The sequence below is a fragment of the Gadus macrocephalus genome, chromosome 6 (assembly GCF_031168955.1).
Source record: "Gadus macrocephalus chromosome 6, ASM3116895v1".
NCBI lineage: Eukaryota > Metazoa > Chordata > Actinopteri > Gadiformes > Gadidae > Gadus > Gadus macrocephalus.
In genome coordinates this window covers 20659520-20670762 of record NC_082387.1, presented here as the reverse complement: position 1 = coordinate 20670762, position 11243 = coordinate 20659520, and the positions used below count along the sequence as shown (strand labels likewise).

The following is an 11243-nucleotide window of genomic DNA, read 5'->3' as shown; positions in this document are numbered from 1 at the left end:
ATCAACTGGGGATGGTGGTTTGGTGGAAAAGGGGGGAACCACAAGAAAACGTTGAGGCTATGTCGTCCAGAGATGCATGATGGGTAAAAGCGCAATGATGAAGGCAGAATTGCAGTGTTTGTAAACAAAGGTGTGTCTGTTTGAGCCCTTGTAAACAGCACCCTGAGAACAATCGCTTTTTTTCCGTCTTGCTGTAGGATCCCAGATCCTGCTCTAAACCCGTGTGGCCCTCATGCCCTGTTGATGACCATCATCTCCTGACCGTCTGCGACCTTGTATCACACCTCGCCAATTTGTTGAATGTGTGAATGTTAGCTGGACAGGTTAGCTGGACAGGTTAGCTGATGAAGGTTAGCTGGAAAGGTTAGCTGATGTGGGTTAGCTGGACAGGTTAGCTGGCAAAGGTTAGCTGGAAAGGTTAGCTGAGGAAGGTTAGCGTGACAGGTTAACTGGACAGGTTAGCTGACGAAGGAGCTGGACAGATTAGCTGGACAGGCTAACTGACGAGGGGGAGCATCTGGCTGACTCAACATGTGGGTGGGAGCAGGGCATGGGAAGTGGGTGACGGGAGAACGGTGGGTGGAATGAGATCTTCAAAGCATGTTTGGAGAGAAATTAATATTTGTTCTTTGGAAAACATTCTAGTGGGAGAAACTGTGCTGAAAGGATAGAACTGTGTGGCTCGTAGCACCACTGTTTTCTTTGGTCAAGTATTCCTCGCCTTCGCTAGCCTCAAGACCAGGTGGCCAGTGGCGTTGGATTTCCAGTTTGTGTGCAGAGACCCAACTATGTCCCACTGGTTTAACAATCTCTCTGGCACATGTCTTCACTCCACATCATTTTCCCCCACTTGTAAAAGATTTTTATGTTGTTTCAGTGTCGAGAGTTTGCCTTTCTGTTTTTTGTACCTTCCCTCCCGCTCAATGCCCATTTCAGAGGAATCTTTCCATGAAGCTAATGTTTGTGTGCTTTGTTTGGTTTTGTCTCCACAGGGACCTCAAACATAACTTGATCAGCACCATTATGCCAGGAGCCTTCCAAGGTCTTTCTGAACTTCGGAAACTGTAAGTAGACAATAAAAATGATTCACATACCATTCACGCCCAAGACGGCTACCATATAAGCCCACAGCACCGCTACAAACATACAGGAATCCAGGATGCAATTGTTCCTCAGTGAGGACATCACAAAAGGAACGACTATTGAGAGTGTGTTTGTTTTAGGAGTTTCTGGTGAACGTATGGGTTAACATCGACATTCTTTAAAGACCCAGTAGTCTGGGAAAGAAGCAGGCTTACACACCCCCGTGCATTCAGAGCGCAATGTTATGACAACTCATGACTGGTGTCAGGCGTTATTTGGTGACTCTGGTGTTCGTGTGGACCGCTATGGCCTGGCTGTTGGGCTGAAGGGTTTTCTCTGCAGCTTTCTCTGGGTGCCCTGCATGCACATCCTCCACTAAATCTCTGGGGCGTGTGGCTGGGTGCTGCTGACGTGTAGTCCTACTGGTCACATGGAAGGCAACCGGACATCAGTTGGCAACCGCATGTTGCTCATTGTGTTTAAGAAAATAATCATTTGGAAGGTCTGGAAGGCACCCCCCCCCCCCCCCCCCCCCCCCTCAACTCCTATCACCAACACACCCTCATAACTCTTGCTTGCCTCCTCCTTCCTCGCCTCCACCTCAACCCCCACCTTCCCTCGACCAGTGTTTTCACTGGAAGGTCTGGGGCTTCTCAAAACAAACAGAGTGAGATAAACACATGCTCTGGACAGCTCTCAGCTGCGTAGTGTCAGGGGTGCAATAGTGCAAGTCCCATCTCTGGTCATAGATAGACATCAGCAGACCCCTCCCCAGGCTGCGGCTCACAGTAACCTAATCAGGGACGAGGTTACACAGAGATCTCTGTGAAGTGACAACTAAGGGAAGGTGACCAGGGAACGGTTTCTGTGCTCTGTTTTCCCTGTCTGTTTGGATAACTTGGTTAACGATCCCTAGCGTTGGATGACGAATGCGATGTTAAGTGTGATGGCGTGCGGCCCCTGGGCAGTACTGGACTCACAGAACGTCTTGTGTTATTGGACTGGGGATTCTCAGGGCTCGGATCCTATTGTAATGGCTTTATTTCCTATAACTACACAGTTTTCGATGAGATCATGTGATAGTCATTTAATTAAGAGTGTCCTTTCCTTTGTCTTGTGTCCCCTACCAGCGACCTGTCCAACAACCGAATCGGGTGCGTGACTGCAGACATGTTCCAGGGTCTTTCAAACCTCACCAAACTGTAAGAGACTAATCGTAACAGCACATGTAAAGCTTTTACCTCAACTGTTTGTGATTGGTTTCTGACGTTATTGTGTGTACTAAACAGGAACCTTTCTGGAAACATAATATCTACCTTGGACCCGGGTGTGTTCCAAGAACTACCGTCTCTTAAACTAGTGTGAGTACCAAAGCCATACCAATACTTTCCGCAATATTTGATCTCCCCAGACAGTATTTTGTACAACAACATCGACTTAATGTTCAAATGTATTTGAAAGATTATATTATAGTTATTTTTTAAAGTTAATTCCAGGTCTTAAAGTAAGAGCCCTCCCAAGTATTGTGAGTCATACATTGTAAATATTCAGACATCATTCTTATCCAGATCTACAACTGATGAGTGAACTTAAATGACTCATATTGCAAAGACAGAGACATGTTTGGCAGGACTTTCATTCATTGAGCCAGACATTTCCCGCCGATGAGGTCCTAAATATGAGTTATTCTGCATTATTAGTCATTTAGTTTTCATACATTCCCGTTAGGTAGGGATTGTTTGCGTTTGAAAGCAGCAGTGAAGACAGTTTTACAGAACATAGTTTTCCTTTATGATATTTTTTATTCGATGCGTAAGATTAAAAATATAAACCATAACTGAGCAGACGCCTGCCAGGGAGAAATCCCGCAGGGCGGCTGAAGTGGAGGGGTTCACTCTTTCCTCCTCTTCGCGTTCGACCATGAGAACCTTCTCTTCTCTCACCAGGAACTTCAACTCGGACTTCCTGTCATGTGACTGTGGACTGCGTTGGGTACCTGGCTTCTTCCGCTCCAGCTCCGCCCGTCTGGGGGACGAGACGCTGTGCGCCTACCCCAGGAGTCTGCACGGGAAGCCCCTTCACGGCCTCAGGGAGAACCAGCTGAACTGCGGTGAGACCCGCGCTCTGACCTCACTGCATATGAATGAGGCGGTTCACCGCTCGCCGAGAAGCGCGGCCTTCTGAACGACACACACTTTGCACTCCCAGACGCATTTTCTCAACATGCTCCCCCTGGGGAGGCTTTTTCCCTTCTTCTTCTTTGGGAGTCGGTCGATGAGATTCAAGTCTCCTCGAGAGCGAGTCTCTTCCCGTGGCTTAAAGAGGGACATATTTCCCAAAGTGGCAGCGGGCTGCTGACAGCCAACCCTGTGGTTTGCCTTTATGAATCAGTGCAGTCTGCATCCAATATGGGGGAAGCGGCATGCGCGTAACTGCTTTCTGACTGAGCTAATGACACGGCAGCCAAACGAAAAGCCACAGAGAATTTAACTTAACTCCTGCGCCTCCTCCTCCTCCTCCTCCTCCTCCTCCTCCTCCTCCTCCTCCTCCTCCTCCTGCTGCCCTGTATGATCCAGACGGTGCCCTGGAGCCACACACCTTCTCCCTGCTGCCCTCCCAGCGGCAGGTGGTCTTCAGAGGGGACCGCCTGCCCTTCCACTGCACTGCCGCCCTGGTGGACAAGATCACCACCCTGCACTGGCGCCACAACGGTCAGCTGGTGACCTCCGATCCTGAGATGGGCGTGCAGCTGGAGGAGAGTGCAGTGCATGACTGCACCTTCATCACCAGGTGAGCTCCCGTCTCCCTGACGCTTTCAGTGCCCGGTGTTAACTCTGAGATGAAGAATGTCTGAAGATTGGTTCTGACACATGACCCTGTGACGGTGGAGTAAACGGCGCTCTGTCTCCTCTGTCTGCAGTGAGCTCATCCTATTTAATGTGCATGTGGAGGCCAGCGGAGAATGGGAGTGTGTGGTGACTACTGGGAGGGGCAACATTTCCCGCACTGTTGAAATAGTGGTGCTGGAAAACAGTGCCTCCTTCTGTCCGGAGGAGAAAGTGAAAAACGACCGAGGAGAGTTCAGGTAATTTGATTATGCTTTCCTCAATTAGGATCAAATAACCCAAACTGCAGAGCATTCGGTCTAAAGGGTTCTCCTACTCAACCGGTGTTTGTCGTTATGAATACCAGATGGCCGAGAACCCTTGCAGGCATCATGTCCCACCAGTACTGCCTGCAGCAGCGCAACCCCTCCCTTCCCTTAGAGGGAGATAGGGAGCAGAAAAAGGCCTTACGCTACTGTGACCGTGATGGGAATTGGCAGGAGGGTGACTACACAAACTGTCTCTACACTAATCACATCACCCGCGTGCTGCATACCGTCATCCTGGTCAGTACCGCTCTCGCAAGTCAACGTTGTTCTCCGCTGTCACAAGGTTGAGGTTTGCCTGAAGCCGGACATTGTCCTGGTGTTTCTGTTTTTCAGACGCCAATCAACACCTCAAACGCCATGACGGTGGCCCATCAGGTGCGGTCGTATACCCTGGAGGCTGCAGGGTTCACAGACCCCGTGGCCGTCCTTCACGTAGCCCAGATGATGGAGAAGTTCATGGAGTATGTGACCCAGCTTCGAGAGGTGAGCGACTCGTCTAAAGTGTAGCTTAACAGCCTTCACATTCATTTCCCTATTGGGAGTTTAGATAATACTAAACAGTTGGAGGGTGTGCTGTTGATTGTATTTCTGATCCGTTTTCTCGGTTGTGTTGCCAGCTGTCGGAGGTTCTGGTGGAGATGGGCAGTAATCTAATGCAGGTGGATGATAAGATCCTGGTCAACGCCCAGAGAGAGAAGAGAGCGTGCAGCTCTCTGGTCAACTCACTGGAAACGCTGGCCTGGCCTCAGCTCCACAGCCACGCCCAAGACCTCTCCATGGTATGCATTCCTCCAAGGACACTAACCCCCAAAACCTATAACCTCCAAAATGCTTTTTCCAGCATTTTTCCAACAACAAATTGTGCATACAATCCTGTTAGATTTCACTCTTACTCTACCCCTAACAGGTTTCGAGAAACATTGTGATGGAGGCCCATTTGATTCGACCTGAATACTTCACCGGCATCACCTGTACCGCGTACCAGCGGCGGGAAACCCCAGGAAGCAGCGTGGGATCAGATGGGTTGGAGTACAACCATGATCAGGATCTCTCCTTCCGCTGCTCCATAGGCTCCCACAACACCTCTATCACCAATTTTCCCCTGAAGGTGAGAAGCCAGCCGCAGCCAGTCAGCAATGAACAACCTTCCCATTAGTAACCGAATGAAAACGCACGAGGCTGCACCTGCTTGGAAAAAATGTGTATCAACATCATTATAAAGGCTTGTGTGTGTTGTGGCTTCCTCTTGTCCTTCAGAATTCCATAGCCCTGGCCTCTGTGACTCTCCCGGCCTCTCTCTTCCCTCCTGACGCTCCGACCAACTGTAAGCTGCAGTTCGTGGCGTTCCGTACAGGATGTTTTTTCCCCCTGCTGGGAAACTCAAGCGGCATCGGGGAACACTTTCGCAGGAGGACGGTCAACACGCCTGTTATCTTTGTAGGCCTCGGTGAGGAAGAATCTCGTACTCACAGTAGAGATGGCCCTGAGAAAGACAAAATAAAACTTCTGATACAAGCATGAAGGCATTGTTTCCTGGAAGAACCATATGCCTTCATGCTCAACCATGCCACCAAGCTCACATGTTTAACCTCATTTGGTCTCTCTTACTATCATGGTCTCTTCTGTCTCTCTCTTACTATCTTGGTCTCTTTCTGTCTCTCTCTTACTATCTTGGTCTCTTTTGTCTCTCTCTTACTATCTTGTTCTCTTTCTGTCTCTCTCTTACTATCTTGTTCTCTTTCTGTCTATCTCTTACTATCTTGGTCTCTTCTGTCTCTCTCTTACTATCTTGGTCTCTTTTTGTCCCTCTCTGACTTTCTTGGTCTCGTTCTGTCTCTCTTACTATCTTGGTCTTGTTCGGTCTCTCTCTTACTATCTTGGTCTCGTTCTTCGCCTCTCTAACCATCCACCGTCTCCTTGTGTCTCGAACAGAGGGATGCAGCATGTGGAACCAATCAGAGCCCATATGGGTGTCCCTGCGCCACTTGTCCCCTGGCACGGACCCAGAGGCCGCCCAGTGGAGCCTCCCGGGCCTGGAGAAGCAGGGAGGCTGGAGCCAAGATGGCTGTCAGCTGGTCCACACTGACAGCAGCACTTCAACCCTGAGATGCACCGTACTTAGCAACTATGCCGTTTTACAAGTAAGAGCAGACCTTTATGTATTGTTGATTCATAATGTATACTCGGTCTGCTATGATTCAAGTGTGATGCATGAGTGTACCAAATCTGACCAAACATGAATTAATTGATTATCCCCATATGTTTTGTCCTATATTCATATAATATCATTGTGATTTTACCAGGAAGTGCCAGACTTTCCAAACCCCTCGGCTATCTCAGTGAGGATACTCCACCCGGTGGTCTATGCGTGTACCGCAGTGCTCCTCCTTTGCCTATTCACCATCATCATAACGCACATACTCCACCACAGGTAGCCTATAAATCCACGTGTTTGTGCACAAATACGTTAGCGCTATCTTCTCATCTCATAATTGGTTTGTTTATTTCTGCCTATATCCTCTGCCCACAAAGTTCAATATATATATCGCGGAAAAGCTGGCACACGCTCCTCAATACCTGCTTCCACATGGCCATGACCACAGCCATCTACGCCGGCGGCATTAGCCTGACCAGCTACCCGGTGGTGTGCCAGGCGGTAAGTCCCTCCATCTGACAGTCTGAGCAGTTCATTCATGATGCAACGTGTTGAAGCACGGTATCTGACAGGCGTCTGTGTACTCTGTGCAGGTCGGCATCGCGTTGCATTACTCCTCGCTGTCCACCCTGCTGTGGATCGGAGTCAGCGCCAGGGTGCTCTACAAAGAAGCGGTGTGGAGAACGCCGCGGCAGCCGGAGGGGGAGCCTTCTGTTCCGCCCACCCAGCGACCCATGCTCAGGTCAGTGGGACCAATCAAAGCCGGACAATGGATCCGACCCACCTTCCTCAAGTCCCTGTTGAGAAGCTGGCTGTTGGCCGTGAACAATGGCCAGTCTTTCAGGCAGATTTCTGTGACGCTAGCGTCGGGCGAGGCCACCCAAAATGAAAGCTAATCAAAGGCTGCCGTTGTGCCCAGCGACCAAAGCCCCTCTGTGTTACGGCAGACCTTGGAGAGGAAATGGTAGTGGAGTGGAATGGTGCCATGAGACACAGAACGCCACAAGCCCAGATGTACACTATGAACTCGGGGTAGGGGTCTGGGCGCTGATGTGAATGTCTGAACCCGTCGTAAATCGTTGCAGGGCCGTGTTGAGGGGGAGGGGGGTGGTTGTACCGTCTCTCTCTCTCTCTCATTCTCTCCCTGGTCCCACTGACCCCATGGCCCTGCAGCTGTGATCGTCACACTGTTGAGCTGACCTCTTGACGCTCGGAGCCACCATCCTCGTCTCGCCCCCACAGCCACATGGGTGCCGTCCCACACAGCAGACACACGGCTGTAAATCAGGGCCTCCGTTGGGCTCAGCCTGCTTGGCCTCTGCAGCACTCCATCAGCTCACAATGTGGAGGAACAGACGCTCTGTTGAGATCACAGAGAACCACAGAGAAATCCAGGGGAAATAGCTCGGACAAACTTGGAACGAAAATCAGTGTGCATACGCACCATTCAAAAACAAGTGCATGTTCGTCGTTCTTTGGTTTAAAGCATTTTTTGTTCCCTACCATCGTTAAAGGGGTAGGCAATCAATTCCACAAGTTTTATTTTTGTTTTAGTTTTTTTATTTGTGGCTGTCTCAAGCCCATCATGTCATGGTGACTGAATGAAATGATTTAATGGCTTACCTGGCTTTGTAGGGAGGCCTAAAGGGAGGAGTGGAACTTCTTCTTTTGGATTCATTCCAAATCGAGCCTCCTCTGCCTGGTTGCTCCAAACTGCCTCCCTTTGCTTTATTGTCTTTCTTTTTATGTTCCTTTAGGTTCTATTTGATAGCTGGTGGAGTTCCTCTCATCATCTGTGGGATCACTGCAGCTGTCAACGTCAACAACTATGGTGACAACAGCCCTTAGTAAGTCCTCCTCTACTTGCCCATGGGGAGTTTGCCAATTTACCCTGACTGTCTGACTGCATTTCTTTTTAGTGATGGGACAGCACATTTTGTATATTTCTTTATGCATACACTTTTGAGGTTCTAGTATTTTGCCATGAATTCCTCCATCTGTCCCACAGTTGCTGGCTGGTGTGGCGCCCAAGCCTGGGGGCATTCTTTGTCCCCGCTGGCCTGGTGGTGCTGGTGACCTGGATATATTTCTTGTGTACTGTTTTCCGCTTGAGGCACCGTGTGGCCAAAGAATGCACCGGCACCCCCCTCTCGTCCCCTGTGGCCGAGAGCCTGCCCGCCCTGTCCGGAAGCACCAGCCTCCTCTCCACAGACTCCGCCGCTGCCCCGACGACCCCTGTGGCGGCTCCTGAGGACCAGTACTCCCTTAAGGCCCAGTTCTCCGTGCTGGTGGTCACCCACTTCCTGTTCATGGCCCTGTGGTGCTGTGGGGCCATGGCCATGTGGCTGAGCGGCCACAGCAGCTTGCTGTTCAGTTGTCTCTACGGCATCGCCGCCACCACCTTGGGGGCGTTCCTGGTGGTGCACCACTGCTTCCGACGGCTGGACGTGCAGGCCTCGTGGCTCGCCTGCTGTCCGGGCTACCGCCGGCCCCAGGTCCCATCCACCTACACGCAGGCCTGCACCGCCGTCAACGGGGTGCAGACCTCGGATCAGGGCTCCCAACTGTTCATCGGCTGCCACCCTCCCGGGGACTCCCAGAACTCCTCGTCCGCCAGGTCTTCGTCCACTCCCAGCGGGACCAGCAGCGTGGGCCCCGGGCCCTGCAAACTCACCAACCTGCTACAGGTGGCTCAAGAGCACCCCAACCATGCCCCCCGCACCCCCGCGGGCGCCCACCACGGCATCCACCCCGGCGCCAGCACCGACAACGTCACCAAGCCGTCCAACAACCATCTGCCCATCATAGCCTCGATGGCGCCGGTGCATCCCCAGAGGAGGAAGGTGAGTAGCAGAACTAAACAGGGGAGCAGCCATTACCACCACCGGGGAGAAGGCAGGGGGCACTACCGTCTCAAAGCCCTGAGGGCGGGCGGCGGAGGCAGCCTGGGCGCCCTGGGACCCACGGGTCTGGAGAACTTGAACTCCTCTCACGGCGTCCACAAACACGCCACGAGCGAGAACGGCAGCGTCCACCACAGCCTCTCGGAGAACCAGGCTGGCCTGCTGACCAACGGGCGGCCGGTGGGGGAGCCGCTGGCCACCAGCCCCTCGGAGGGCAGCGACGGGGGCAGCAGCGGCAGCCGCAAGCCCTTCCCCCTCCCGCCCGCCGGGGCCAGCAGGGCGGCCCCGCAGGGCGCCCAGAGACGCTGCGCTAGCAGGGACAACTTAAAACTGGCCGCTGCCGCCACCGCCACCGCTGAGCGAGAGACCAAGCGCTGCTCCTACCCCCTCAACAGCGTGTGCGTGGCGGTGCCGGGCCCCGCCCCGGCCCCCAACGGCACCCTCAAGAACTCAGGGGTGCCAGAGCACCAGGAGAAGGACACCAGTGGCACGGACCAATCGCAGAGCTCGGTGGGGATGAAAAGCGGCTTGTGGAAGAGTGAGACGACGGTGTGACGGGCGGTGCGTTGACTCTTGGTGCATGGCTGCAACCTGCAGGTGACTTGGTGTACGGTTCTGGTTTTGTTTCCCCGGCTTCCTAAAGTCGGAAGGTCACAACATTTCAGTATTTAAGAAGAACTTACAGCAAGGCGTCCACTACCTGAAACTATCTTCCCTCTGTAGTGTAGTCAGACTTAGCTGTAAAGGGTTAACATATTACAGAACTTTCGTCATTTTCAAAATGTAGGATGACTCATTTACCTTTTTCATTTCACATGCAATCGTACCAGCTCATTTCTTAAATTAACATATGATGTTAATTTTTATCTGTAATTAAAGCTTTATTTTATAAGTTGAAAATGTTCTATGCATATTACCTTTAGCATGAAATGGAATCCAAGATAATCCATTTTCCCAATGAAGCTAAACACAGTTGCTCTGTGGGAAAGCTTTTGGTCTCTTTTCTTTAAGTCATTGTTTGTGAGTTATTTTATATGCACTTGCATTTGTGTGTGTGTGTGTGTGTGTGTGTGTGTGTGTGTGTGTGTGTGTGTGTGTGTGTGTGTGTGTGTGTGTGTGTGTGTGTGTGTGTGTGTGTGTGTGTGTGTGTGTGTGTGTGTTGTAAATGAAGGCTAGACAGAACCTTTTGAATATGGCGTTTCATTCTGTTTTACATGTATGTATTTACACCAGCACTGATACAAAACCTGCCTTCCGTAAATAAATATTTTAATTGGGTCTATTCCAATTCAATGGCGTTGCTTATGAACTATATTCTTGGTTTGCAATGGATCTATTATTGACACACAAATGGACGTAGACTGCCCCCTGCTGTATGTTAAAGAAAATTCTAGTCGAGTAGCCTATTCATAAGTTCATATTGTCAACGTCGTAAACGGATGAAAATAGCCCGGGGTTTATTACCACAATTTAGGAGATGTTATCGGTGGCCTACATTGTATGCCAAATTATGTTTTCCGACTTGAGCTTCCTACTTGTTTTAATCCCCATGACATGCGTAATAAACCTTAGGCCTATGATAAGAACTTATATAGGATTTTTCTGGAAGGGTTCACCAATAAAACACACATATTGTCACCAAAACTGACAGTGAATGAAATGTCTATAGGAATTGTACTTAATTCTGCCATGTTTCCGACCTATAGGTAGGCCTAATCTATTTGGGGTTGAAGTTACAGATGTCCTCAAATGTGTTGCTCTAATTTAAATAAGGTATACATGCATATTGTAAATGATATTCCAAACAATAAAGCCAGATTTTTTAAAACCATTACAATGACAATGTGTAAAACAACATTAACTATTTATTCAAGCTTTAAATGTTTAGGGATAGGTCAAGGGAGCCATGCCCTTAGGCCTTATTGTGTAGGCCTACTTTGTGACCTAA

General features: G+C 50.4%; 1 protein-coding gene across 1 annotated transcript in view; it reads left to right on the top strand.

The window, feature by feature from the left end:
* Positions 1 to 11126, top strand: part of adgra2 (adhesion G protein-coupled receptor A2) — a 41495-nt gene extending 30369 nt beyond the window's left edge. Inside the window, exons 3-19 of the mRNA XM_060054911.1 lie at positions 993 to 1064; positions 2214 to 2285; positions 2373 to 2444; positions 3030 to 3193; positions 3660 to 3873; positions 4004 to 4168; positions 4276 to 4474; positions 4571 to 4720; positions 4855 to 5016; positions 5145 to 5345; positions 5495 to 5684; positions 6170 to 6378; positions 6541 to 6668; positions 6770 to 6893; positions 6986 to 7134; positions 8150 to 8239; positions 8401 to 11126. Coding sequence (XP_059910894.1) covers positions 993 to 1064; positions 2214 to 2285; positions 2373 to 2444; positions 3030 to 3193; positions 3660 to 3873; positions 4004 to 4168; positions 4276 to 4474; positions 4571 to 4720; positions 4855 to 5016; positions 5145 to 5345; positions 5495 to 5684; positions 6170 to 6378; positions 6541 to 6668; positions 6770 to 6893; positions 6986 to 7134; positions 8150 to 8239; positions 8401 to 9850 — 3811 coding nt within the window. The 3' untranslated portion in view covers positions 9851 to 11126. The remainder of the gene's footprint in view (positions 1 to 992; positions 1065 to 2213; positions 2286 to 2372; positions 2445 to 3029; positions 3194 to 3659; positions 3874 to 4003; positions 4169 to 4275; positions 4475 to 4570; positions 4721 to 4854; positions 5017 to 5144; positions 5346 to 5494; positions 5685 to 6169; positions 6379 to 6540; positions 6669 to 6769; positions 6894 to 6985; positions 7135 to 8149; positions 8240 to 8400) is intronic.
* The last annotated feature ends 117 nt before the right edge of the window (positions 11127 to 11243 follow it).